This window comes from Myxine glutinosa, chromosome 6 (assembly GCF_964187855.1).
Source record: "Myxine glutinosa chromosome 6, kmMyxGlut1.1, whole genome shotgun sequence".
In the NCBI taxonomy this organism is placed as follows: Eukaryota; Metazoa; Chordata; class Myxini; order Myxiniformes; family Myxinidae; genus Myxine; species Myxine glutinosa.
This window is the reverse complement of record NC_136266.1, coordinates 149,010,532-149,036,250: the sequence shown is the minus strand read 5'-3', so window position 1 is coordinate 149,036,250 and position 25,719 is coordinate 149,010,532. Positions and strand designations below refer to the sequence as shown.

Genomic DNA, 25,719 nt, shown 5'->3' with positions numbered 1-25,719 from the left:
ACAACACAGACACTGCCCAGATATGTAGATATATAGATAAATGACTGTACCCGAGTTGCCGTTTTGTCATGGTTTAAACCAATCATAATTCAAACAATTATTTTGCACAAATGTATTTGTAATACACGTGATATCACATTTTATAAACAATTGAAGTTGAAAAAAAAGAAGATTTCCCCAAAAAATTCCCCAAAAAAAAAATTGGAAAATTTTTCAAAACAAATACCCTTAGGACATACCGACGGGAGAGATATGTGCATACCAGAAGTTTGGTCCGATTTCACAAAAGTTTGAGAAAGTAGTTCAGTGACAACACAGGACAACACAACACAGACACTGCACAGATATATATATTGTCATGCAACTGCGATTAACATCAGAGTTGCGGAGGCCGATTACGAGGCTTTTACTCCCGAGGCGAAAAGTCAATAGTGGATTCCAAAACCAAAGCGCGCAGGGTGGAGGGGAACGACGAGAGCCCCGCAGCCTTATCTATTAAAATCAAACTCCCAGGAAAACTGCGTTCAGATATATGTACAAAAATAATACAACGATTTATTAATGAAAAGCAAAGAATGAAAAAGCATGCGCCGGTAATAAAATGTCCTAATCGGGACGTCCCCACACACACTTCAGATACAGACGAGGGAATATGAATACGAAATAAAATGTCTCGTCATGTAAAGTGTAAACGCGGAGCTCGGGCTTATCTGGCTCTAGTCGTCTTCAATGTAACACGGCCCCGCGGCCCTCTCCGTCCGCCTCCGAGCGCCACCAGGCCTCGTCGGTTCAACGGCACACCACGAGCTCCCTCGCTCCAAAGGTCCAACGCAGGGCTGCACAAATCAAGCGAGCTCCACCCAGGCTGTCGGCCGGGACTAAAGCTGCTCGAGCTGCAACTCTCCACTCGACCAGGGACAGGACTCTCCAAACTCGGGATCACACCGAGAGTGCCAACTCAAGCCGTGAACTGCGAACCGAACTGGTCAACTGCAAACTGCCAGGGTTGGGAATCTCTCTCTGACTCCAATCTCCAAGAGTCAAGCAGAGAGAAAAACGAATGACGCCCAAGCACGAAGGAAGGGCAAAAAGAGAGCTCTCTCGAAGACTCTCCGTCTCTCTCTCTCGAACCAACTCCTCCCTCTCTTGGCGTTCGGTGCTCGCTAATATCTCCTGGCCGATGACGTCACATTGGCGCACTGCTCAGCCAATCGGAGCCTCCCACGACTCGCCGGCTCATCCAGGGGCACGCCCACTGCGTCGCTCCCAACTCTCCCCACTCCTGCTCCTCGGTAATAGCACGTGCTATGCGAGGTGGGTAGGCCTTTTGGAGGTGTAAATGGTGGCGGCCAATTGTGGCGGTGTTCCAGCCTGATTTCTTCCTAAGTCATGTCAGGGGGAAGGGCGTCATTTAGTGTTGTACTAAAGGTCCTAACTAATGTTTATGTGGTTTGCAGTGCCATAATGGACAAAGGTTTGATGACCAGGTTGGACTCACCGGGGCGTTATCTTTAATCCCGAACTACTTAACACTCGAATCTCCTGGTAGATCCACAATCATACATCTTATCCCGACAAACACCTAAACATGAAGAACTTATTACAGGTAGATTACCTATCGCGACAGTTGAATACCCACCTATACAGATCTACCTGGCTCTATATATTGCTTTACCCCCAGACATAACAATATAATTATTATAGATATGTGTGTGTATTATATATGTCATGGGTTTCAATCCCTCTTCACCCGAATCAGCACCCCGTCAGGACTCCGACAGTGTACAAGAGATTTATTATTATAGATAAGAATACATGCATGGAAGATGTTGGCTTGGCGTATACGCTAGTAACACCAAATGTAACATCACAGTGACATTATGGTCTTCCACAGCCGGCCCCCAACATCTCAGCGAGCCACAACCCATGTCAGCTTAATATACTTTCCTCGAGGATCAGGGAACTTAAAACAACATCCTGTGATCAAATCCCTTCCCAAGGACACAGACTGCTGCCTCAAAGAGAAATTGTACATAGTTGACAGGGCAGGATAAGTCTCATTCGGAAAGAATGTTTCGCCAAGGTCAAACATGGGACATTGTGTCAATAATTTTTCAAAGTCAGACAACTAGCCGCCGGGGAAATGGGCCACAGGGTTTTCAACCTGGAACACTGCTGTCCCCTTCTGGATAGGGACTTGATGAAATCCCCTACAAATCCCCCCTTAAATAAACATCTTAAATTAAGAGATTTTTATTATCACCCGTGTACCACTCGGGATTTCATAAAAGTATGTCAGTTATTCACGATCCACCTTGTATCCCATAGGGTAAGTGATGAACCCCGCTTCCGTCAAGGGAACTCACTTGTGCAATGGGGTGCTCCAAGCCCCTCCTCTATGAAGCGGGGTCAGTGGATCGCAAACGATATGCAAATAGCTCGATGGTCCTCTTCCCCTTAAAGGCTTTGTATACCTTGAAAGAAAGAGAAAGAGAGAATTTCCGTTATAGGGCAACAATTTAAAAACAAAGTGATTATACTGAATATATATAAATGATTATTCCATCGCATAAAAGATTAAAAGATGACAAAGTTTAAAAGCAAAGTCATTTTAAAGCATGTGGGTGGAACAGTCTCCCATATGAATGATCGTTTTAAGGCCATTTTTCCCCGTTGGAGCGGGGGTTAGCCTTGCGGGCCCCATGACAATCATGGTTCCCTGTTTGAGGCAATGTTTTCATGGCCGGATGCCCTTCCTGACACAAAAGCAAAAGCAACCAAAACCTCATTAAATAGGCAGGGTCTTTTAAAATTACATTACAAGTGTAAAAGCAAGTCGCAGATTCGTAGCAGGTCTCTGCCTTTATTTCTCAGTTGAAGCTAAGTGTTAATAAAGCTTTTTGGCTGTAAAAGGCAGCGTAGTACTTTGAAATACGGTGGCGACCAGCAACGCCTTTATTGAAAACACCAGCCCCCCTTTTTTTTGATGCTTTCCACTTTATAATTCAAGCAGGACGTCGCACACTCGTCGCCACTCACGCTTGTTTCACGTCCGGACCATAGGCTCGCTCCAGAACTGCTTCGACCTCCCGCATGGTCTGTGTCGTTAACTCTTGGATTTAGGCTATTGTGCCGGCTGTGCAACATTTAGCTAAATCAGGGTCGAGGGTTTTGAGGGCAAGGTAGTGAGGAGGTGCTGTGAGGGCGTAAGAAGGTGACTGCTCTTGTGCAGGGGTGTCTCGTTCATCTTCCTCTCGTTCCTGGACCACCATCTGTCGCTCACCTGTACCTGCATCGCAAAACTTACTGATACACACACAAATCCAAACTTTTCAAGCATCCAATAACAATCATAATCAGAGATGAGTTCCACTGCAACCATTCTTGGCCCCTCCCAACCTCCGAAGATGCTTTCCAACCAGGCGCCTATTTTGCATTATCATTGCGCGCATTTTCAAGACAGTATCTAGGATAGTATCTCTTGATCCGCGGCAGCAGAATCATGGCATTGTTCTGTAGCTGGGTCGGGCATTGCTTCCTTGACCTGCATGTGGAGAACTTGTGCAATTTTTTTTTTTGTTAACTTTACAAAATCTATTTGCTGAGTGAATTATTGTTTCTCACAGAATCTTGTTTCTCACAGTGTGAGAGTCCTTTAGGTGCTTTTTTGCAAACTCCAAGCGGGCTTTCATGTGTCTTTCACTGAGGAGAGGCTTCTGTCTTGCCACTCTGCCATAAAGCCTAGATCGGTGGAGTGTTGCAGTGATGCTTGTCCTTCTGGAAGTTTCTCCCATCTCCACACAGGATCTCTGGAGCTCAGCCAGAGTGACCACCAGGTTCTTGGTCACCTCTCCTACCAAGGCCCTTCTCCCCCGATTGCTCAGTTTGGCCGGGCGGCCAGCTCGAGGAAGAGTCCTGGTTGTTCCAAACTTCTTCCATTTAAGAATTATGGAGGCCACTGTGCTCTTGGGAACCTTCAATGCAGCAGAATTTTTTATTGTAGGCTTCCCCAGATCTGTGCCTCCACACAATCCTGTCTCTGAGCTCTGCAGGCAGTTCCTTTGACCTCGTGGCTTGGTTTTTGCTCTGATATGCATTGTCAGCTGTGAGACCTTATATAGACAGGTATGTGCCTTTCCAAACCATGTCCAATCAATTGAATTTACCACAGGTGGACTCCAATCAAGCTGTGGAAACATCTCAAAGATGATCAAGAGAAATGGGAGGCACCTGAGATAAATTTCAAGTGTCATAGCAAAGGGTATGAATACTTATGTCAATATGATATTTCAGTTTTTTCTTTTTAATAAATTCGCAAAACTTTCTAAAATCCTGTTTTCTCTTTGTCATTATGGGGTATTGAGTGGAGATTGATGAGGGAAAAAGTGAATTTAAAAGATTTCAGCATAAGGCTGCATCATAACAAAATGTGAAAAAGTGAAGGGGTCTGAATACTTTCTGAATGCACTGTATATTTGCGGTTGATAAATTGTGCTTCCACATTTGCGGTCCTGTATCCTGTGAATTTGTGGTTTTTCGCGGGTGCAAAAAGACATTGACACAAGGTGCGAGCATGACCTGCTTCGACATTCCCAGCCCTGCGCTTCGCTGGTCATATGTAACTTACCCTGCCTCTCCCAATAAAGTGATATTTACATCATTGATGGAATTGTAACAAATGTCATGTGCAGGGTAATGTAACACCACTCTATGGAACAAACATGAAAAAAGTTTTTTTGTCCCCCGTCGCACCGCGGAGCGAAAGGGGGACTATGGTTTTCCCCTCCTTCCGTGTGTCTGTCCGTCCGTACGGGCGTGCGTGCGTAAGCAAAGGAACGCATTCGAATTTGGTGTGTGGGTGCAACCCACGTCAAAATCCAAGATGGCCGCCGCCATGTATGTCTGATGCCATGTATGTCTGAACCTTGTGAGCGGAATATGTTGAAAAATAAGCGAAGTACCAACTTCTAATCTGGTGTGTGGGTGTATCTAGGCATAAGGAAGAACGCTATTGAAAATTGGGTCGCCACGTCAAAATCCAAGATGGCCACCGCCATGTATGTCTGAACCTTGTGAGCTGAATATCTTAAAATAAGCGAAGTACCAACTTCTAATCTGGTGTGTGGGTGTATCTAGGCATAAGGAAGAACCCTATTGAAAATTGGGCGCCACGTCAAAATCCAAGATGGCCACCTCCATGTGTGTCTGAACCTTGTGAGCGGAATATCTTGAAAAATAAGCAAAGTACCAACTTCTAATCTGGTGTGTGGGTGTATCTAGGCATAAGGAAGAACGCTATTGAAAATTGGGTCGCCACGTCAAAATCCAAGATGGCCACCTCCATGTATGTCTGAACCTTGTGAGCGAAATATCATATCATAGCATGTTTTCTGCGTCTGCCACTTTGTCAACTCGCATCACTTCCCCGACGGGGACCTAGGCGTAACGCTTGTTAAGATTTTACATGGAGTGAACCCAAATGGATGTTAAATCACCATGTAATTGGGGTGAGTTCTCTCTGGAGATGTGTTGACCCAAGACAAGGTCGCTCTGGAGTTAAATTGAACCGGAAAGATGTCCCTCTGTCGCTGCATTGGACTGGGACGAGGTTGCTCTGTAGCTGCGTTGGACTGGGACGAGGTCGCCCTGTAGCTGCGTTGGACCGGGACGAGGTCGCCCTGTAGCTGCGTTGGACCGGGACGAGGTCGTTCTGCAGCTGCGTTGGACCGGGACGAGGTCGCTCTGCAGCTGCGTTGGACCAGGACGAGGTCGCTCTGCAGCTGCTTTGGACCGGGACGAGGTCGCTCTGCAGCTGCGTTGGACCGGGACGAGGTCGCTCTGCAGCTGCGTTGGACCGGGACGAGGTCGCTCTGCAGCTGCGTTGGACCGGGAAGAGGTCGCTCTGCAGCTGCGTTGGACCGGGACGAGGTCGCTCTGCATCTGCGTTGGACCGGGACGAGGTCGCTCTGCAGCTGCGTTGGACCGGGACGAGGTCGCTCTGCAGCTGCGTTGGAATGGGACGAGGTCGCTCTGCAGCTGCGTTGGAATGGGACGAGGTCGCTCTGCAGCTGCGTTGGAATGGGACGAGGTCGCTCTGCAGCTGCGTTGGAATGGGACGAGGTCGCTCTGCAGCTGCGTTGGAATGGGACGAGGTCGCTCTGCAGCTGCGTTGGAATGGGACGAGGTCGCTCTGCAGCTGCGTTGGAATGGGACGAGGTCGCTCTGCAGCTGCGTTGGAATGGGACGAGGTCGCTCTGCAGCTGCGTTGGAATGGGACGAGGTCGCTCTGCAGCTGCGTTGGAATGGGACGAGGTCGCTCTGCAGCTGCGTTGGAATGGGACGAGGTCGCTCTGCAGCTGCGTTGGAATGGGACGAGGTCGCTCTGCAGCTGCGTTGGAATGGGACGAGGTCGCTCTGCAGCTGCGTTGGAATGGGACGAGGTCGCTCTGCAGCTGCGTTGGAATGGGACGAGGTCGCTCTGCAGCTGCGTTGGAATGGGACGAGGTCGCTCTGGAGCTGCGTTGGACCGGGACGAGGTCGCTCTGGAGCTGCGTTGGACCGGGACGAGGTCGCTGTGGAGCTGTGGAACACCGTTGTATTGTTTCACTTTATTATCCACACATAACTTTTCTGAATGCAGAATGTGTGAAGCAAATTTGATTTTTGTGGAAACATTGATCACTTAAATATTTTCAAAGTCACTTGATTGATATTAGGAAGTGATGGATCATCAATAACAATTGATTATTTATGATTATTGTACACAGCATTACTTGGAAAGACAAAGTATAAAACCCGTGATACAAATGGTAAATTTTTGATTAATTATAATTAGTGCATGGAGGTTATCTCTATATAATTCACAGATGTAGAATGTCGATATACAAAACTTTAATTTGGTTAGTTTTTGTATCTTGTATTTACCGTGTCCATTTTGTGATTAAACTTGCAGAGCGTAACAGCAAACAGAGTGGCACAAGGCAGACGAGCCGCAGTAAGGAGGTAAGATCTCATTGCTCTGTGATTGACTTTGCCGAAAAGGCTGTGCAATTGCCAATTTCTAGTTCTGCAGCCCATTGTTCCAAAAATAAATGGTTGGCTCTCGTCAACACCGGGAGACCAAAGAAGCTGAGAATTGCTCGGGCTGAGTACATGTCATATCATGATAAAAATGGCATTTCAAAACGAAATTAAAATTTTGGAACTTGTTGCATTTATTTTGCTTTTTAGTTGAGTAATATTCCTGAATACTAATTCTCTGGCATTCTACCAAAGCCTACTCTTCCCAACAGGCCAGCAGGAGGATGGGAGGTGGGGAGAAGCACAAGGAGAGGATAAGAAATTCACACAGGTGAGAGAGAGAATACGAGAAGGTACTTTATGTTTGGTGTTGGGGTTGATCAAAGCAAAGTGGTCGTGTCGGTGTGGTTCATGTGTCTTGCTCCTTCCTGTTAGCAACAGAATGTTATCAATCTTTCACGATCCCTCCCATCTGTTTCTCGATCCTTCTCCGCCATCTCCCTTTTTAGTTCCCCCCTCCCCACCCCTCCACCCCACTGTGGCGCCATCCCTTTTTCGATCCTCCACACCCTCTGTTTCACTATCCCTCCACACCCTCTGTTTCACTATCCCTCCACACCCTCTGTTTCACTATCCCTCCACACCCTCTGTTTCACTATCCCTCCGCACCCTCTGTTTCACTATCGCTCCGCATCCTCTGTTTCACGATCGCTCCGCACCCTCTGTTTCACTATCGCTCCGCACCCTCTGTTTCACTATCGCTCCGCACCCTCTGTTTCACTATCGCTCCGCACCCTCTGTTTCACTATCGCTCCGCACCCTCTGTTTCACTATCGCTCCGCACCCTCTGTTTCACTATCGCTCCGCACCCTCTGTTTCACTATCGCTCCGCACCCTCTGTTTCACTATCGCTCCGCACCCTCTGTTTCACTATCGCTCCGCACCCTCTGTTTCACTATCGCTCCGCACCCTCTGTTTCACTATCGCTCCGCACCCTCTGTTTCACTATCGCTCCGCACCCTCTGTTTCACTATCGCTCCGCACCCTCTGTTTCACTATCGCTCCGCACCCTCTGTTTCACTATCGCTCCGCACCCTCTGTTTCACTATCGCTCCGCACCCTCTGTTTCACTATCGCTCCGCACCCTCTGTTTCACTATCGCTCCGCACCCTCTGTTTCACTATCGCTCCGCACCCTCTGTTTCACTATCGCTCCGCACCCTCTGTTTCACTATCGCCCCGCACCCTCTGTTTCACTATCGCTCCGCACCCTCTGTTTCACTATCGCTCCGCACCCTCTGTTTCACTATCGCTCCGCACCCTCTGTTTCACTATCGCTCCGCACCCTCTGTTTCACTATCGTTCCGCACCCTCTGTTTCACTATCGCTCCGCACCCTCTGTTTCACTATCCCTCAGCACCCTCTATCTCGATCCCTCCGCACCCTCTGTTTATCGATCCCTCCGCACCCTCTGTTTATCGATCCCTCCGCACCCTCTGTTTATCGATCCCTCCGCACCCTCTGTTTCTCGATCCCTCCGCACTCCGTGGTGTTTTTTATATTTTTATGCTTCCGTTGATGAATTCGCCGGAGGCATTATGTTTTTCGGTTGTCCATCCGTCCGTGATAGGTTTTCGCTACCGCGATAACTTGAGAACGGCTGAAGGAATCTTATTCAAACTTGGTGCAGGTATGTATGATGAGGTAAAGATGAATCGATTAGATTTTGGGGTCATGAGGTCAAAAGCGAAAGATCAGAGGTCATGTTAGGTAAAAATCCTGTTACCACGATAACTTGTGAACTATTGATGGGATTCTGACCAAATTTGGTGCACATATGTATAATGATTTAAAGATGAACTGATTAAATTTTGGGGTCAAGCGGTCAAAGGTCAAAGTCTGCAATAGGTCTATAACTTGAGAATGGCTAAAGGGATCTAATTCAAACTTTGTGCAGATGTGTATAATGATGTAAAGAATAACTGATTAGATTTTGGGGCCCCGAGGTCAAAGGTCATATCAGGTAAAAATGTGATAACTTGTGAACAACTGAAGGATTTAAATTAAAACTTGGTACAGGTATGTATAATTATGTAAACATGAAATGATTAAATTTTGGGGTCAAGAGGTCAAAGGTCAGAGGTCATGTCAGGTAAAAATGTGATAACTTGAGAACAGCTGTATGGATTAAAGCAAACTTGGTACAAGTATTCTAATAATGTGGACGGAGGCATATCGGTTGACGTCGTGACGTCGAAGAGTGCCGTTCTCGTTATTTTTTGTCTCGCTGCTGATGTATTTGTAGTTGGAAAGTTTATTGTTTTACAAAAAAGGGTTTTACTCTCTCACTCACCCCCTTTCCCTATTCTAACTCACCTTTTTATTTAGTTGGTTATTCCTTGACCCCTTTCCCCAATCCCCACTCCTTATACCCCATATCCATTCTTATTTCCTTTTCCTTTTTCTTTATCTTCAGCTGAGTATAGCTCAGGAAGGTTTTCTTTTTGATTCGCTCAATTGTGGCACATTGTTGTTATGAGGCTTTTGAGGCGCTTGCACAGAAGCTTGGGATGGTCTGCGTTCCTCCAGATAAGGTTGGTGTGGAGTATATAATATTATAATCGTTGGAATGGATACAATTGAGTGCATTATAATCGTTGTTGGAATGGATAAAAATCATGCAACTTTTCATTGAACAAACGAGTCATAACATTTGTTGAGGATCAGCTGGTTTATCAAATTGGGACTACCGTTTGCCCATCAGTAACTGGGTCACTTTGTTTTGGCCTCACCTTTTGATACGCCAGCAGTGAGGGTTGAAATTTCAAACGTTCCTCCTTTTGTCAAAAAAAATAAATATATATTGTCCACTTATAATTTAATTATCGCAGTTCCCTACTGTTGTTTCTCAGATTACAATGTTATCACTGTGGTGCCCTGAGCTTAAACACCTTTTGATATCAGGCTTACATTGTATGTCCTTCTTCAAAGTGGAAAGCATTCAAATGTTGCCTTTAAATGTCATATTGATTATCATGTTTCACAAGTTCGCTTGTTAAACATGATGGGGGAGACTTCAATTAGTACATTAAGATGTTTTGCCTCTGGTGAGCTTGGTCTCCATAAGTGCTCCTGTCCTCAGTCTGATCCTTTTCTCATGAGCGGTCAAATCCAAATGGTGATACTTGTAAGCTTATATCTCCTTCCCCCCAATACTGTGCCGGAATTGACCTCTGCTGCTGATAACCTAATGTATATTTCTAAGGTTTCAGATATGAGTGCTTCAAACGTTTGGGATTGGTTTACGCTTGTATCCTCTCTCAGGGAGACAAAAAATGTTTTCACCCTTGTGGGGGGAGGGAGGGCAGAAAAAGGTGGGTTTGGCATACAAGACGCCTTTAATATCCGACATAACTTTACCTACACCTATTGTAGACCTACTAATGATAATAATAAATTAGCCAATATGAGTCTTTCCTGTGTCCAATCTTGTTGCTCAAACGAACGTTTTTTTTGTTTGTTTTTTGTTTTTTGTTTTTTGGAACCTCACACCACATTTGCTTCCCAAGCTCAAGCTGAAGGGGACCATCAGGGGAGAACAGTTTTGTTTCGCAAATTTGATTCTTGCACTGCAGGAGTTTTTATTTATTTTTTAATTTTTTATTTTATTTATTCTTCCACCGACGAAGTTGCCGGAGGCATCATGTTTTCGGGTTGTCCATCCGGCTGTCCGTCCGTTCTTGATAGCTTTTCGTTGCCACAATAACTTGAGAACGTCTGAAGGGATCCAAGTCAAACTTGGTGTCGTTATGTATAATGAAGTAATGAATGAACGGATTCGATTTTGTGGTTATGAGGTTAAAGATCAGTCATGTCAAGTCAAAATTATGTTACTGGGCCAACTTGTCAACCAGTGATGGGATTTTGACCAAACTTGGTGTATTATGATGCAAAGATGAACTGATTTGACTTCTTCATTAAAAGGTCAAAGGTCATTTTCTGTAATAGGTTTTTAGTTACCGAGATAAGTTGATAACGCCTGAAGGGAACTAACACAAACTTGGCACAAGTATGTATAATGATGTGAAGATAAATGGATTACATTATGGGGTCAAAAGGTCAGAGGTCCCATTGCGTAAACGTTCTGTTGCTGAGCTAACTTGTGAACCAGCGATGGGATTTTGACCAAATTTGGTACAAGTATATATTATGGTGAAAAGATGAACTGGTTAAAAAATGAACATTCACAGTCAGTGGTCATGTCAGGTAAAATTGTGATACTTAAGAATAGCTGAAGGGATTTTAATCAAACTTAATACAGTTATGTATAATTATGTAATGATGTGGGCAGAGGCATATCGGCCGATCGACGTTCTAGTTTATTTTATTTTATTAATTTTTTTACTTTGCTCTAATTTCTGCCTGTTGCAGATCTCTTTTTGAATTATCATTGGTCACGTAGCTTCTCTTGATTCGTCCCTCACCCTGTCATGTCAGTCCCTCACCCATCTGTCTGGCAATCGCTCCGTACGTCCCTTTCACCCTGTCCGTCCATCTCCTTCACCCCGTCTGTCCGTCTTCCCTTGCCCCTCCCTCCCCCCCTTCCCCCAATCCGTCCGTCTTCCCACGCCCCTCTCCCTCCGTATTCCCTTGCTCTACCGTCCGTCGGTCCGTCTTCCCCTCCGTCTGTTGGTGTGCCCTCCCCCGTCATCCGTCTACTCCCCTCTCTGTTCCCTCCTCTCCCTGTATCTCCCCTTCTCTCTCACTCCCCATGTGTCTTCCCTCTTTCTCAACCCCCTCCTCCTCCCCCTCCACCACCCCTCCCAGACCCCCTCTTCCCGTATCAATCCCCCTGCTTTCTCACTCGCTCCCCCATTTTCTACCCCGTACCCACCCACCCTCCGTATATCCCTCTATGCCTAGCTCTCTCTAGCTCTCTCTCTCTCTCTCTCTCTCTCTCTCTGTCTCCTCTGTCTCTGTCTCTGTCTCTCTCTCTCTCTCTCTCTCTCTGTCTCTCTCTCTCTCTGTCTGTCTCTCTCTCTGTCTGTCTCTCTCTCTGTCTGTCTCTCTCTCTCTGTCTGTCTCTGTCTGTCTGTCTCTCTCTGTCTCTCTCTCTCTGTCTCTCTCTCTCTCTCTCTGTCTCTCTCTCTCTGTCTCTCTCTCTCTCTGTCTCTCTCTCTGTCTGTCTCTCTCTCTGTCTGTCTCTCTGTCTGTCTGTCTCTCTCTATTTGTCTCTCTCTGTCTGTCTCTCTCTGTCTGTGTCTCTCTGTCTGTCTCTCTCTGTCTCTGTCTGTCTCTGTCTCTCCCTCTGTCTCTGTCTCTGTCTCTCTCAATATCAGTTGGCAGCCCCTTCATGCTGGCATAGAAATAAGCATCTGCAACCTCATCAAAAATTTGGTCAAGCTTAGAATGGCAAGCAAATACTGCATCCTGGTATCTTGAGCCTTCCTTTGGCAGAGGTCAAGGTCAAGTGGACATTGTCAACAGAGATGATGGGGGTCGTGTCGACAACACAACTAATGGGACCGCCTTGGAGAAGGAAAAAAAATTAATATTAAGTCCTTGAATTCCATCACTTTAGGTTGTGTTCATTTTCAACAAGGGAATATCTCAGTAGTTTGAGAGTATTTTAAGAAGACTCCACAGCCTGAGATGCAGGGTCAATCAATGCTGATGTTTGCTGCTTTAGCATAGTGATGAATACCATAGACGAAGAACGGGAACAGTGGCGAGTTTGAGGTGAAGGTGGGAGTGCATCAGGGGTCAGTACTAAGTCCACTACTATTTGAAGCTGTGATGGAGGTGCTGGCTCAGAACGTAAAGGAGGGTTTACCATGGGAGTTGTTGTATGCAGATGATCTGGTGTTTGCGGAAAGTATGGATGGACTGAAGGAAAAGATGAACAAATGGAAGGAATGTATGGAGACAAAAGGTCTGAAGGTGAATATCGGAAAGACGAAGGTGATGGCAAGTGGTAAAGCATGTGGTGAGGTGGAAAGAACTGGGAAGTGGCCCTGTGCTGTGTGCAGGAAGGGTGTCGGAGTGAACTCCATTCAATGTACAATGTGCGCTGAGTGGGTTCATCAAAAATGTAGTGGTCTGAGAGGGTTATTAACCAATGTGGCAGCTACATTCAAATGTAAGGTGTGCACAGAGGGAGCTGCAGATGGAGGAAATGTTGAGTTGGATCTTGGAGACGGCGTGAAGCTGGAAGGTGTGAAAACATTTTGCTACCTCGGAGACATGCTGAATGGAGACGGTGGATCAGACTCGGCAACGGTTGCTGGAGTGAGATGTGCATGGAAGAAGTTTCGGGAACTGAGTGGCATGCTGATGAGGAGGGAGTGTCGTTGAAGCTGAAGGGAAAGGTGTTATGCTGCATGTGTGAGAAGTGTTATGATTTATGGGAGCGAGACATGGGTAATGAACGTAGAGCAGCAACGAAGGCTGGAAAGGGTGGAAATGCGAATGGTTCGGTGGATGTGCGGAGTATCGTTGAGAGAGGAAGACAAATGATGAATTGCGAAAGATGATGGGAATAGAGCCTGTGATTGATGCTGTGAAGAGGAACAGGTTGAGATGGTTTGGTCATGTGTTGAGGAAGGATGAAAGTGACTGGTTGAGAAGAGTGATGGAAATGAATGTAGAAGGAAGTAGAGGACGGGGAAGACCGAGAAAGACTTGGATAAAGATGGTGGAAGAAGAAATGCGGGCAAGGGGGTTAACAAGGAGAGATGGAGAAGATTGTCATGGGGACCGCAAGGCTCACCCCCGCTCTAGCAGGGAAAATGGCCTTAAAATGCATGTTGTTGTTGTGTTGTTGATGAATACCATAGATCTGAAGTCAAATTTCTTTGGGATTTTACTTTGCCAAGCAATATGAAATGTTTGGGGATGGTTAGGTTGCGTTGTTTGAAAAATGGATGCATATCGAATTTGTTCATTTATTTTGTTCTTCTCTTGCATCTTCTCATCTCCTTTGTCTGCCTAGTGCTGTCTTTGTGTCTGTCTACAGGGAAAGAGACAGGCATCGTGATAGACACTACAGAGACAGAAACAGAAACAGAGACAGGCACAGGTAAACACTGATGAAAGCGTCATGAGTGGCTGTGATTGAGGAATGTGGTAAAACATATACTAACACGATCACCTTGGCAGAGCATTTGTTTGGATGTCTCAGAAAAGTCTCTCTGTAGCTGCTGTAGTTGCACATGAATCGTTTATAGAGCTGCTCGATGGAGTAGTACTAAGGTTGACAGTGAGTGGTCAGCATGGTTCCTCTTCAGGAGCTCATCACTGGGAATCAGCTCCAGGTAAGCAAGTAGACACGTTAAACTTGATGGAGTACAAGCGGATCGACATTTTATCTTGAAATACCTAAACCATCAAACACGCCAAAGTAATTAATACAGCTTGGCAATTTCTCACTTTGCTAATTTACGATAACGTTGTTTTCTTTCGATAATGTCATTGTTACAAGCCATTTTGGGTGCTTTCTGTTTGGTGTTTATGAGGATGTAATACCAAAGAAGTGGTGAAGAAGAATGTGCGTAGAAACCGCATCATTTCCTTTTTATACCAGCACCTTTTTATATTTGTCACACTAAACATGAATATCTGATCTTTTTCTGATATCCATGAATATCTGTTTGAGTCTTTTGTGTTTTCTGGGCAAATGTACTCCGTGGTTCTCAGCTTTCCAGTCGAGGGATGTTTACGGCAGGAGTTTGGATGTTTGGGAATTTGAATTGGCCAGGGTGCTGGTAATAACTCATCTACTCATCATCAAAAGAACAAATTAAAATGCTGAGTGTGCCTCAATTGATCGATTCACTTTCTGGATTTACATGTGTAAATGGATCCATTCCTGTATTATGCAGTCCTTGTTTCTGCCATGAATGGTGCAAATAACAGGTGGTCTTTATGAAAGATGTCCCCACCTGCCCGTTTTCAAAACCCTATCTGGATATGTTACAGCATTTCCTGTTATTGGTATTCGTTTTTGCATTGAAAAAAAGTTCGGACAATTATTTTTTAAACAAATAATTATCTGTGCATTACACTTAAATTGTACAAAAATCCAATACATTGTCATCGGGTTTACAGTAATACCCTCACGCTTTGCCCTGTTGCCATTTGTTTTTTGTAGATCACGTAGTCCGAATCGAAGCTCCAGATCACGGGTGCATAGGTCAAAGTCTGTCCATCGACATTCAAAATCACGTAGGACACAGTAAGTGGAGTCGATGGTGTTGAGTAATACAAAAAATAAAAGTTGAGAGAAGAGAAAAGGATTGGTTGACTTTTATGGATATTTCAAGTTACGGATGGGGAAAGGCTGAGGTATTTATTCCTCGCTCTATGAACACTTTTTAACATGGAGCATCTCTGTTATCTGATACTATTCACTCATTATTCAAGCTATTTTTTTAAGTACTGTATTGGTTCAAGAATAAAGAAAGTTCTGTTTTCCCAATTCAAAAAAATTTCAGCTCTCACCATCACCGCCATCACCACCATCACCACCGCCATCACAGCAGCAGCCAATCTCCTTCTTCCCCATCTCCTCGTGCATCTCCTTCTCCCAAAGCTCTGTTGGTTCAAAACTCCTCTTCCTCCTCTCCTCCTGCTGCAGCACCCACTACACCTACAGCAAAACGTGTTCGACAGTCAAGGTAACTACACCTTGGTTTTGTTTTCCGAATTAATCAAGATTTAAAATGCAACGGAGGCATTTATTCAAGTATTTTTGTAGTTAACAAGACCGAAAGTCTAAGAGCGGTGTAGCCGGGCTTGTTTGATACTTTAGTTGAAGAGGATAGTATGACATGGGTGGAGATACCAGTTAGCAAATAATGTAAGTATTAAATTATTTTGAAGTACTCTAAATATCTAAGCTGTCTCTCACCATGGAAGTGAATAGATTGCATTGAGACACCGTGATTTATTCTATATGTTGGTCAGTTAGTCAACACTATCAAAGTGACCTCAGCACCATCCCGACACAGACCACTGTGTGTTACGGAATGAAGTGTTTTACGGCGGCCGGAGTGCAAATCCTGCCACCAACCTCCTTGAGGAGAGGCCCCAGTGAGTTGGTACTCATTTTGCAACATTTATATTTTGAAGCAACATTTTCTTGGGAGCTATTAACTCTCCAAGTTTCACTCTCGATCTGCTCGTGAGTTTATATGATCTCACTATAAACAATTGCGGGTTAGTCGACCTGCAGCATTGCAGTTTTTTTCCTTATCTGGAATTCACTCTGGTTGGCAAAGATGCACAAATCGAGTAGGGGTCCTGCTATATTCGCTGTAACGTACAGCTGTCCGTGTGTAAAAACACATAACGGGTTTGATCGCTTCGTCGACATGTTCGGCCTGTTCGGCATATTATTATCATACTAAAATATACAATTTGGCGTCTGTCTCATGATTTTTGACCGCGATACATTCCGTCGTTACTTATCCAATCTCGGCCAAACTTGACAGGATGACTAAGGGTTACACAATGAAGGTTGTGACGCATTCATTTCCCCTCCTCCCCAATGGGGCTTTCTCCCCCAAGTGTGTTTTCACCACCATTGCTGCCAAAGGGGTTGCGTGTTGAGGTGCATATCCGTATTAAGCTAGTTTTATCGTGGCGTGTTACCAAGGCCTTTTCTAATAACAAAACGAATGATAATAGCATAATAATGTTATTACAAAACTAGATCAATACTAATAATGTCCCACCTCCCCAAGGGGTTTTCCTACTTGGAACAAACGCCGTGTCAACGTTTATAAATAGCTTATCATGGCGTTTTCATGGGAGCAACTGCCTCTACCAGAAGTAAAAATATTATAAACCACAAACACATGTGATTAGCTTTTTAAACAGTCGCTAATTTAGGGAATGAAAACAAAGAAATTTGGGGAATCCCGACATCCTTGGGGGAAGTGTTACTTTCAGAACTGAGCGAAGATCTACTGTAATCTATATACCCCATAAGGGTTGGGTAAATAACATGACCCTTCCTGCTGCTAAAGTGGCGTTTTTTGTAGCGGCCTTTTGAAACGCACCAATTAAGGTTTTGTTTTGAAAACCACCAATGAAACCCACTTTTCTTGCTGTTCAACATGAAACTTAAAGGGAGGAAGCCCGGGGTGTGCTCATTTACCAAGCTGCTAGCTAGCGCTTGCCAAGCCAGCCGTTCCTTAGCGGTTTTGAATGGAGTGCTTGCTCGAATGCTTAAACCAAATGGCGATCTCTCCACAAGAAACTTGGAAAATGAACACACACCCAATGTTCTTGAGACCCGACCATAGATCGACTGTAATCTATATACCCCAAAGAGGAATGACCCTTCCTGCCGCTCCCGTAGTGAGCGGGTGTACTATTAAATTAAAATGTTGGTCAATGGAGTCAGCCATCGTACGCCGTCGTACATCATAGACGTAATGACGTAGCGTGACGGATGGACACAAAACTGCCGCTACTTTAATATATAGAAGATGATAAATTTTAACCTCCAGTAACTTTGCAGTCACTACGAAGGGATTCATGTTGCGATTAGATTTACTATAATATTAACGTTACATTATCATTATTACGAAAATGATATTACTATCAAAACACCGAGGCTAATTTGTTACTTCTGCGGTTATTAGTACAGTACACCGCTTATCAATGATTCATGAACCATACACCGCTTCAATCCATTAACTTTGCATTCACGACATTGGGATTAAAGTGTTGCGGTTATATTTACTATATTGTTGTTATTATTACGAAAACGATAATACTGAAACGATACTACTGTATTAAGAAACCTGGGCTTAATTTCTCTGAAGCGGCCTGAAGGTGAGGCATGAAGCCAAAGGCCTATACATACTGTGTCGTTGGAAGATCCGTAACATCTATGCTTTTGATATTTGATGATCATTTTAACAATCGGTTTGTTTGTGTTTCACATTGAATGAAAAATGTAAAGGTAGAGCCTGACGATTGTGATATATGACAGGTTCGACAATATTGTTGCGGATCTCCGACGTCGGCCTTCCCCTTATCAAGGGGGGATTAATCCCCTTGTCCTTTTTACTAGCCGACGCGATCCGGAGCTATCACGTTCCTTCCGGTCGGTGGTAAATAGGGTTGTTGGTCGAATTTAGTCCTATTACCTAAGTACTAACACCGACCGTGAAGCAAGGAGATAACCCCACCCGAACCACGGCGTTAGTGGACACGCCGAGCGAAGCGATCCGGGCCGTTAGCAGGAACTAATCCGATTGGAGCGGTTATAATCGTGCCACGCTTACGCAATTGAAGAAAAGACTGATACGGTCGAATTGAGAGGAAACCAGGAAGAACAGGTAATTTATTAACACTTTGTACAATTAGAAGAGGAAAAGAAAGAAGAAAATGTACAGAGAAGAGGAAGAAGCAGATACACGGGGCAGCCTTAATAACAGTCTTAACTTATTCCCTGGACACGGGCCCGTTCACTCTCAGACTCACTCTCAGGGTCACTCACACGGGGTTTGAAGATGGTCGGGTTGAGGGTCCAAGGGTCCACAGCTCGTCCGGTCCCCGACTCATACCGTGCAGATGGTGGAATACGGCAGGCAGCTCTCCCCGTGGCGTAGGCGCGATGCGGACAATTATATCTCGGGGGATCGGTTGGCGATTAGATTTGGCGTACGTAATACTTGTACCGGCGCCTTTATACGCGCGCCCGGTATTGTTACGATTGATGCGCCACTTCCCCAATGTCCTTCTGCACGCTGCAGTCCTCTACAATGCGTGCCGCGCGCCCACCCTCTGTAAAGCTTGTTGCCACAGCGTGTCTCTCCCTCTCGTAACTACTCAAGCGTCTCTCCCGTAACTCAACTCCGATCAGGTCAAGCGCCTCTCTCTCCCCGCTCATAACTCTTCAACAGACTTTGTGAGCGCCTCTCCCATCATAACTGTCGAGCGCCTCTCCCTTCTCAGAACTGAGGTGGGGGCCTCGCGCAAGGGTTATATTGCCACGCCCCGCAAACCCTCTCGAATCTCTAGCCACACCCTGTCAGGCGAGCTCGCCTCAGCCCTGATTGGCTGTTTAGGGTTTACCGGCTCCTCCTTGATGGCTGCTAGATGTGGCCGCACCTCCACCCTTGCGCTCCGCCCCCTTTTCGGGCCTTACCTCGTGGCCTTTGGGCTGGTTTGAGCGGAAGCCCAACGAGTGCGCGAAGGCTGCTGGCAGCCTAAAGGGCGAGGGCGAGGGCGAAGTACAGACTGGCTCGCGCTTAATGGCGTCGATGGAAGGGAGGCTGTAAAATGGACGAATGGGGCGTACTCTTATTTGTTCTACACAACGCAGATGCAAATATTGGATATGGCCTTATCCTAAACACATACTATGAAATAACTAACGTCCTAAGGTGACCTACGTGTTGCTTGTGGCCTATCTATGGGGTGCAACCTTTAACCTTTAATGATGTTACCTGTGTGGGTTCTCAAAACCGCAACAATATGTTTGGCCTGAACGGCATAGGAATCAAAATGGCGGAGTGTGGAGTCAGCTGTTGTATGCCGTAATGACATTAGACGTAATCACATCACCCTGTCATGTGACCAGATCCTCAGCTCTGATTGGTATACATTTGAGGGGACGTACATACAGTGCATTCAGAAAGTATTCAGACCCCTTCACTTTTTTCACATTTTGTTATGTTGCAGCCTTATGCTGAAACCGTTTAAATTCATTTTTTCCCTCATCAATCTACACTCAATACCCCATAATGACAAAGAGAAAACAGGATTTTATAAAGTTTTGCAAATTTATTAAAAAGAAAAAACTGAAATATCACATTGACACAAGTATTCATACCCTTTGCTATGACACTTGAAATTTAGCTCAGGTGCCTCCCATTTCTCTTGATCATCTTTGAGATGTTTCTACACCTTGATTGGAGTCCACCTGTGGTAAATTCAATTGATTGGGCATGATTTAGAAAGGCATACACCTGTCTATATAAGGTCTCACAGCTGACGATGCATATCAGAGCAAAAACCAAGCCATGAGGTCGAAGGAACTGCCTGCAGAGCTCAGAGACAAGATTGTGTCGCAGAGATCTGGGGAAGCCTACAAAAAAAATTCTGCTGCATTGAAGGTTCCCAAGAGCACAGTGGCCTCCATAATTCTTAAATGGACGTTTGGAACAACCAGGACTCTTCCTCGAGCTGGCTGCCCGGCCAAACAGCAATCGGGGGAGAAGGGCCTTGGTAAGAGAGGTGACCAAGAACAGGATGGGCACTCTGGCTGAGCTCCAGAGATCCTGTGTGGAGATGGGCGACACTTCCAGAAGGACAACCATCACTGCAACACTCCACCGATCTGGGCTTTATGGCAGAGTGGCCAGACGGAAGCCAAACAGTTCAATCTTTGTTTCATCAGACCTTAGAATCTTGTTTCTCACAGTCTTGAGAGTACTTTAGGTGCTTTTTTGCAAACTCCACGTGGGCTTTCATGTCTTTCACTGAGGAGAGGCTTCCGTTGAGAAGAGAGTCAGAGAGATCATTGATGAAGACCAGAAAAGGTACAGGGCCCAGAACACTGCCTTGGAGAACTCCAGCCTGAACAGGAAGGGGAGATGAGAGAAATCCATTCAGGGCCACACGTTGACTACGACCAGAGAGGAAGTCCGCAAGCCATGCGTGGATATTTCCATGAATACCATAGGAGGAGAGTTTGGTGAGCAGAGCGGGGTGCCAGACCGTATCGGAGGCACGTGATATGTCAAGGGAGACAGCTCTGATTTCCTATTTGACATTGAGGACCTCCATCCATTGTTGAGGCAGCAGAAGCAGCATGTTCAGAGTAGAATGACTTGGTCTGAATCCAAATTGATGATCCGAGATCAAGCCATTGGAGAAGAGGAAGGATTTTGTATCCGAAGCAATGATGGATTCCATGACTTTGTTGACAATTGGGAGCAGGCTGATTGGTCTGGCAAGGATCTGTTTTTGCACCTTTTTTGTGTAAAGCGGTAATGTTGGCTGATTTCCAAGCAGATGGCAGATGACCTTGGGCAAAAGTGAGGGTGAAGAAAATAGAGAGTGTGTGTGACAGAGCGGCAGAGCAGGATTTTAGGACCCGTGGGCTGATGCTGTCTGGTCCAGTTGCAGAATCAGAGTTGAGGTTTGACAGAAACTTCTCCACTTTTTTTTTTTTTGTATACTGAATCGAGGCTCGTGAAAGAGCTAACATTTATTTCACAAACAAATCAACCAGACAAACAAAATATACAAAAAGAGGGAGCGGAAGACAAGATGGGGAGAGAAGGGGAAGCACACAACCACAACATTTGAGAGCAGGGAGAAGTGTGGGAGGGAGAGGGCTTGGGGGCAGGAGGCGTGGGAAGGGGGGGGGGGGGGGGGGAGAGGTATAAAACACAAGGGGACCGAAATTAGCGGGGGTAGAAAAGATCAAGGTTTTGGATGGGGGAGGATAAGAGATGGTGGTGAACAGCTGTTTTAAAGACCTGGAGGGTGGAGTGGGATTGAAGAGAGTGAGGGAGTTTGTTCCAGAGGCGGGAGAAAAGAGGAATGAAGGAGTGAAGGTGAGCAGAAAGTCTTGATTTTGGCAGTTTAACCATAAGAGGGTTGCAGGCAGAGCTTGTGCGACCTGTAGGAATATTTGGGGGACAGAGCCCAGAGAGACCTGGGGGGGCAAGGCCAGAGAGGAGTCGGTAGAAGACGGAAAGACCACCAACCTGCCTGCGGTGAGTGAGTGAAAGGCCCTTGGAGTTAGCTTCATCGCGGGAGATTCCAATGATTCTGAACGCTGTGGTTTCAACAGCGTGAAGACGAGCTAGGTGTGAGGCAGGAGCACCAGACCAGAGGGGAGAGCAGTATTCCATAGCGCTGCGGATGAAAGCCTTGTATGTGGTGAGGAGCTCAGGTGTGCCAAGGAAGGACTTCGCACGACGGAGGATGCCCAATTGGCGACTGGCTTTGGAGGCCAGATTTGAAATGTGGTTTTCCCAGGAAAGATCATGGCAAATAGTGAGACCCAAAAGCTTGAGTGACAGAACTTCTTGGAGAGGATTATTCAGAAAGTGGATGGGAGGGTTTTCCAGACGGTCTTTTCGGAGAGACATCGTAAGAGTGTGAGATTTATCAGGATTGAAGGACATGTTCCATTTGTTTGCCCAGTCTGTGATTTTGTCCAGGTCTGCAGAGAGTGAGGAGGCTGCAGACTGCCGATCTGAGGGATGAGGAATGGAGCGACAGAGAGTAGAGTCGTCAGCAAAGCGATAGAGAGGATTTTCAAGAGAGTCAGAGAGATCATTGATGAAGACCAGAAAAAGCACAGGGCCCAGAACACTACCTTGGGGAACTCCAGCCTGAACAGGAAGAGGAGATGAGAGAAACCCATTCAGGGCCACACGTTGACTACGACCAGAGAGGACGTCCGCCAGCCATGTGTGGAGATTTCCATGGATACCAAAGGAGGAGAGTTTGGTGAGCAGAGCAGGGTGCCAGACCATATCGAAGGCACGTGAAATGTCAAGGGAGACGGCTCTAATTTCCTGTTTGGCGTTGAGGACCTCCATCCATTGTTGAGAAAGCAGAAGCAGCATGTCCAGAGTAGAGTGACCAGGTCTGAAACCAAATTGATGATCAGAGATCAAGCCATTGGAGAAGAGGAAAGATTTCATATCTGAAGCAATGATGGATTCCATGACTTTGCTGATAATTGGGAGAAGGCTGATTGGTCTCTAGTTGCTCGGATCTGTTTTTGCACCTTTTTTGTGCAAAGCGGTGATGTTGGCTGATTTCCAAGCAGATGGCAGATGACCTTGAGCAAAAGAGAGGGTGAAGAGAACAGAAAGAGGGAGTGAAAGAGCGGAAGAACATAATTTTAGGACCCGTGGGCTGATGCCGTCAGGACCAGTTGCAGAATCAGAGTCGAGGGTTGACAGAAACTTTTCCACCTTGTCAGGAGGAAAGGACACAGAGTCCAGGAGCAGCTGGGTACGACTGGGTACGGTGGGTACAGAGAGGGATGGGTTTGGGACACAAGATTTAGAGGCAAACACAGAGTTGAGGCATTCAGCTTTTTCACGTGCGGAGTCAGCCGTTAAGCCGTTTGAGGTGAGGGGATGGAGGGGGAACAAACACCAGAAACAGATTTGACCAGACGCCACCAGGATTTGGAAGAGGGAGACAGATAAGAGAGTTCGGTCTTGAGAACGGTGAGATATTGTTTCCTGGCTCTCCTGAGGGTAGACACACACTTGTTTCGGGCTTTGTGAAAGGAAATGAGATTTCTTTCCGTTGGATTTGCTTTCCAGGAGACGAAAGCAAGTTGTTTCAGGGCAACAGCCTCCCCACAAGATTCCGTGTACCATGGACTGGAGGAAGGATATGACAACTGAAGACGAGATGGGATAAATCTGTGCATGAGAGAGAGCAATTTACTTTGAAAGAATTCCCAGGATGAGTTGATGTCAGAGGCGGTAGAGATGGGAGACCAGTCCAGATGATTGATGGCTGCTTGAAGACCGTGCCAGTTGGCCTGAGTGAAATGCCAGACTCGTCGACACTGAGGAGGCTCTCTGAGAATGGTCAGAGAGATGTCCACTTTGACAAGCACATGATCAGATGAGCCGATTGGAGCAGAAGCAGAGCAGCAGACATTTTCAGGGAAGTTAGTCATAACCAAATCCAGAAGAGAAGATGCTCCGTTGACTGAGATCCGGGTCAGGAAATTGACAGATTGTGTCAGTCCCAGTGAGTCGCAGAAGTCCTTTGCTGAAGAGCCATGGCTGGTGAGAGAGGTACCCACACCCAGCCAACTGGCATGGTGACAATTGAAATCACCACATATGAGGAAGAGAGAGTTGGGATGGGTAGATAGAAGTTGGTCCATATTATCAGACAGCGAGATGGAGATGGAGTCATCGCTGTTTGGTGGACGGTACAACACACATATGAACAAAAGTTGGTAGTGGAGAGGAAACTGTAGCCAAAGGTATTCCTGGGGGTGGGGTGGAGAGAGGGCAGTGCAAGGAGAGTGAGGAAGAGAGTTTTTTATAAAGATAGAAACCCCACCTCCAGGACGAGGCTCAGGTCTATCATACCGGAGGAGGGAGTAACCAGGAATAGATATTGAGGAATCGGAGACATCTTGAAGGAGGAAAGTTTCTGTTGAGCAAATTACGTCTGGTTTGTCAGAAGCAACCTGTATGGAGAGATCAATCAGGTTTGAGCGAAGACCCCGGATGTTTGAGGTCCATACCGTTCAGGAAGAGGGAGGGGGAGCATCGGGTGCAGGGGAGAGGAGAGGAGAGGAGGGGTAGGGTAAGATGAAGGGTGAGAGGGGGAGGTCGGGAGAGCTGTTGATAGTGTGTCAGAGATTACAGAAGAGTTACAAGAAAGGGAAAGATGAGGAGGACAAAAGGTTTGATGGTGATGGGATGAGGCACAGTGAGGAGTTGTTTGAGGGGGGAGGAGAGCAAAATGGAAGGTTGGAGGAGGTGGAGGTGTGAGATAGAGGGGAGACGAAGTGGGGAGGAGGCAGCTTTGAGGAGGAGGAGGGGGGGATGAGGATGAGGGAGAATTTTAGAAAGATGGTAGGGGAGGAGATTTGATGGGGAGGGGCGAGGGGGGCGTTTTGAAGGGGAGGGGTAGGGAGGATTTTTGAAGGGAAGGGGGAGGGCGAGATTTGAAGGGGAGGGGCAAGGGGGAAGATTTGGAGGGGAGGGGTGAGGGGGGAGTTTTGGAGGGGAGAGGTGAGGGGTTGTTTTGGAGGGGAGAGGTGAGGGGGGCAGTTTTGAAGGGGAGGGGTGGGGGGGAAGTTTGGAAGGGGAGTGGAAAGGGGGGAGAATTGAAAGGGAGGGGTGAGGTGGGAGTTTCGGAGGGGAGGTGTGTGAGGGGGGAGTTTCGAAAGTGGATGATTAATGAAAAACGAACATTTATTACAAACTGAGTTTATTGGGATTTTTCAAGTCAGAGATCTGTTTAAAAACGATGGAGGAGGGGTGGAATGAAGGTGAGTTTCGAGAATGTAGAAAGGAAGGAATGTAAGAGATTGAATTTTTTTTTGGAAGTGGAATGAATTTAAGAGGAAATTAAAAAAAACCTTTTAAATCGGAAGAAATCTTTTAAATCAGGTTCAAATTTGGGCTATGGGGTTCCCAGTCATGAGCGATACCCAGGGCAACAATGCGGGATCTGAAGAGTTGCTGCAGTAAAATGATGGTGTCACCAGCTGTATGCAGGGGAGCACCATCCTGCATCAACCAGGTCATGCTGAGCTGGTTTGGGTTGACCTTTTTGGCTAGATCATTGTGGAACGCCTGGAGCACTGCCTGGTGGTGCTCACCGTTGATCGTCACTGTCCTGCTGTTGTCATTCTCAAACCAGTAAGGCCCGAGCATTCCCCTTCTGGCATGAAGGTGCAGAAGCATGTGACCTTGGGCCCTTTCAGGTACCTCTCAGTGATCTCAGGTGGTTCTGCCCCCCAGAAAATGTTGTTGTGGTTGATGATTTAGTCTCATACCAAAGAGCCCCCACTTTTGTCTTCTGCTCCACTGTCAATTGCATAGTTGAGCTACGGAGCTAGAAATCCCGGGAAACAAATACCATGATAACACCACCAAACTCTGAAAAGGAAAACGGTATAGGTCAAAAAACAAAGAAATGGCAGGAAGTCAAAGTTGTATCAATCTTT

General features: G+C 46.2%; 1 protein-coding gene and 1 long non-coding RNA gene across 11 annotated transcripts in view; one reads left to right on the top strand and one right to left on the bottom strand.

Moving 5' to 3' along the window:
* The window catches only part of LOC137412902 (uncharacterized), a 68,862-nt gene that overhangs the window by 6,673 nt on the left and 36,470 nt on the right, over positions 1-25,719 (top strand). For 3 of the 10 annotated variants that reach the window (XM_078780714.1, XM_068098237.2, XM_078780715.1), the window contains exons 3-7: positions 6,953-7,002; positions 7,293-7,351; positions 14,035-14,097; positions 15,169-15,252; positions 15,512-15,694. In XM_078780714.1, coding sequence (XP_078636840.1) covers positions 6,953-7,002; positions 7,293-7,351; positions 14,035-14,097; positions 15,169-15,252; positions 15,512-15,694 — 439 coding nt within the window. Of the gene's footprint in view, positions 1-6,952; positions 7,003-7,275; positions 7,352-14,010; positions 14,098-15,168; positions 15,253-15,511; positions 15,695-25,719 lie in introns of all 10 variants that reach the window. The other 7 variants (XM_068098236.2, XM_068098235.2, XM_068098238.2 and 4 more) reach the window with 3 other exon arrangements.
* On the bottom strand, positions 4,749-5,119 carry LOC144892674 (uncharacterized). Its single transcript, XR_013623888.1, has 2 exons — positions 5,070-5,119; positions 4,749-4,924 (listed from the first exon to the last, which is right to left on the bottom strand). It is a non-coding gene; the product is annotated as an uncharacterized LOC144892674 (long non-coding RNA).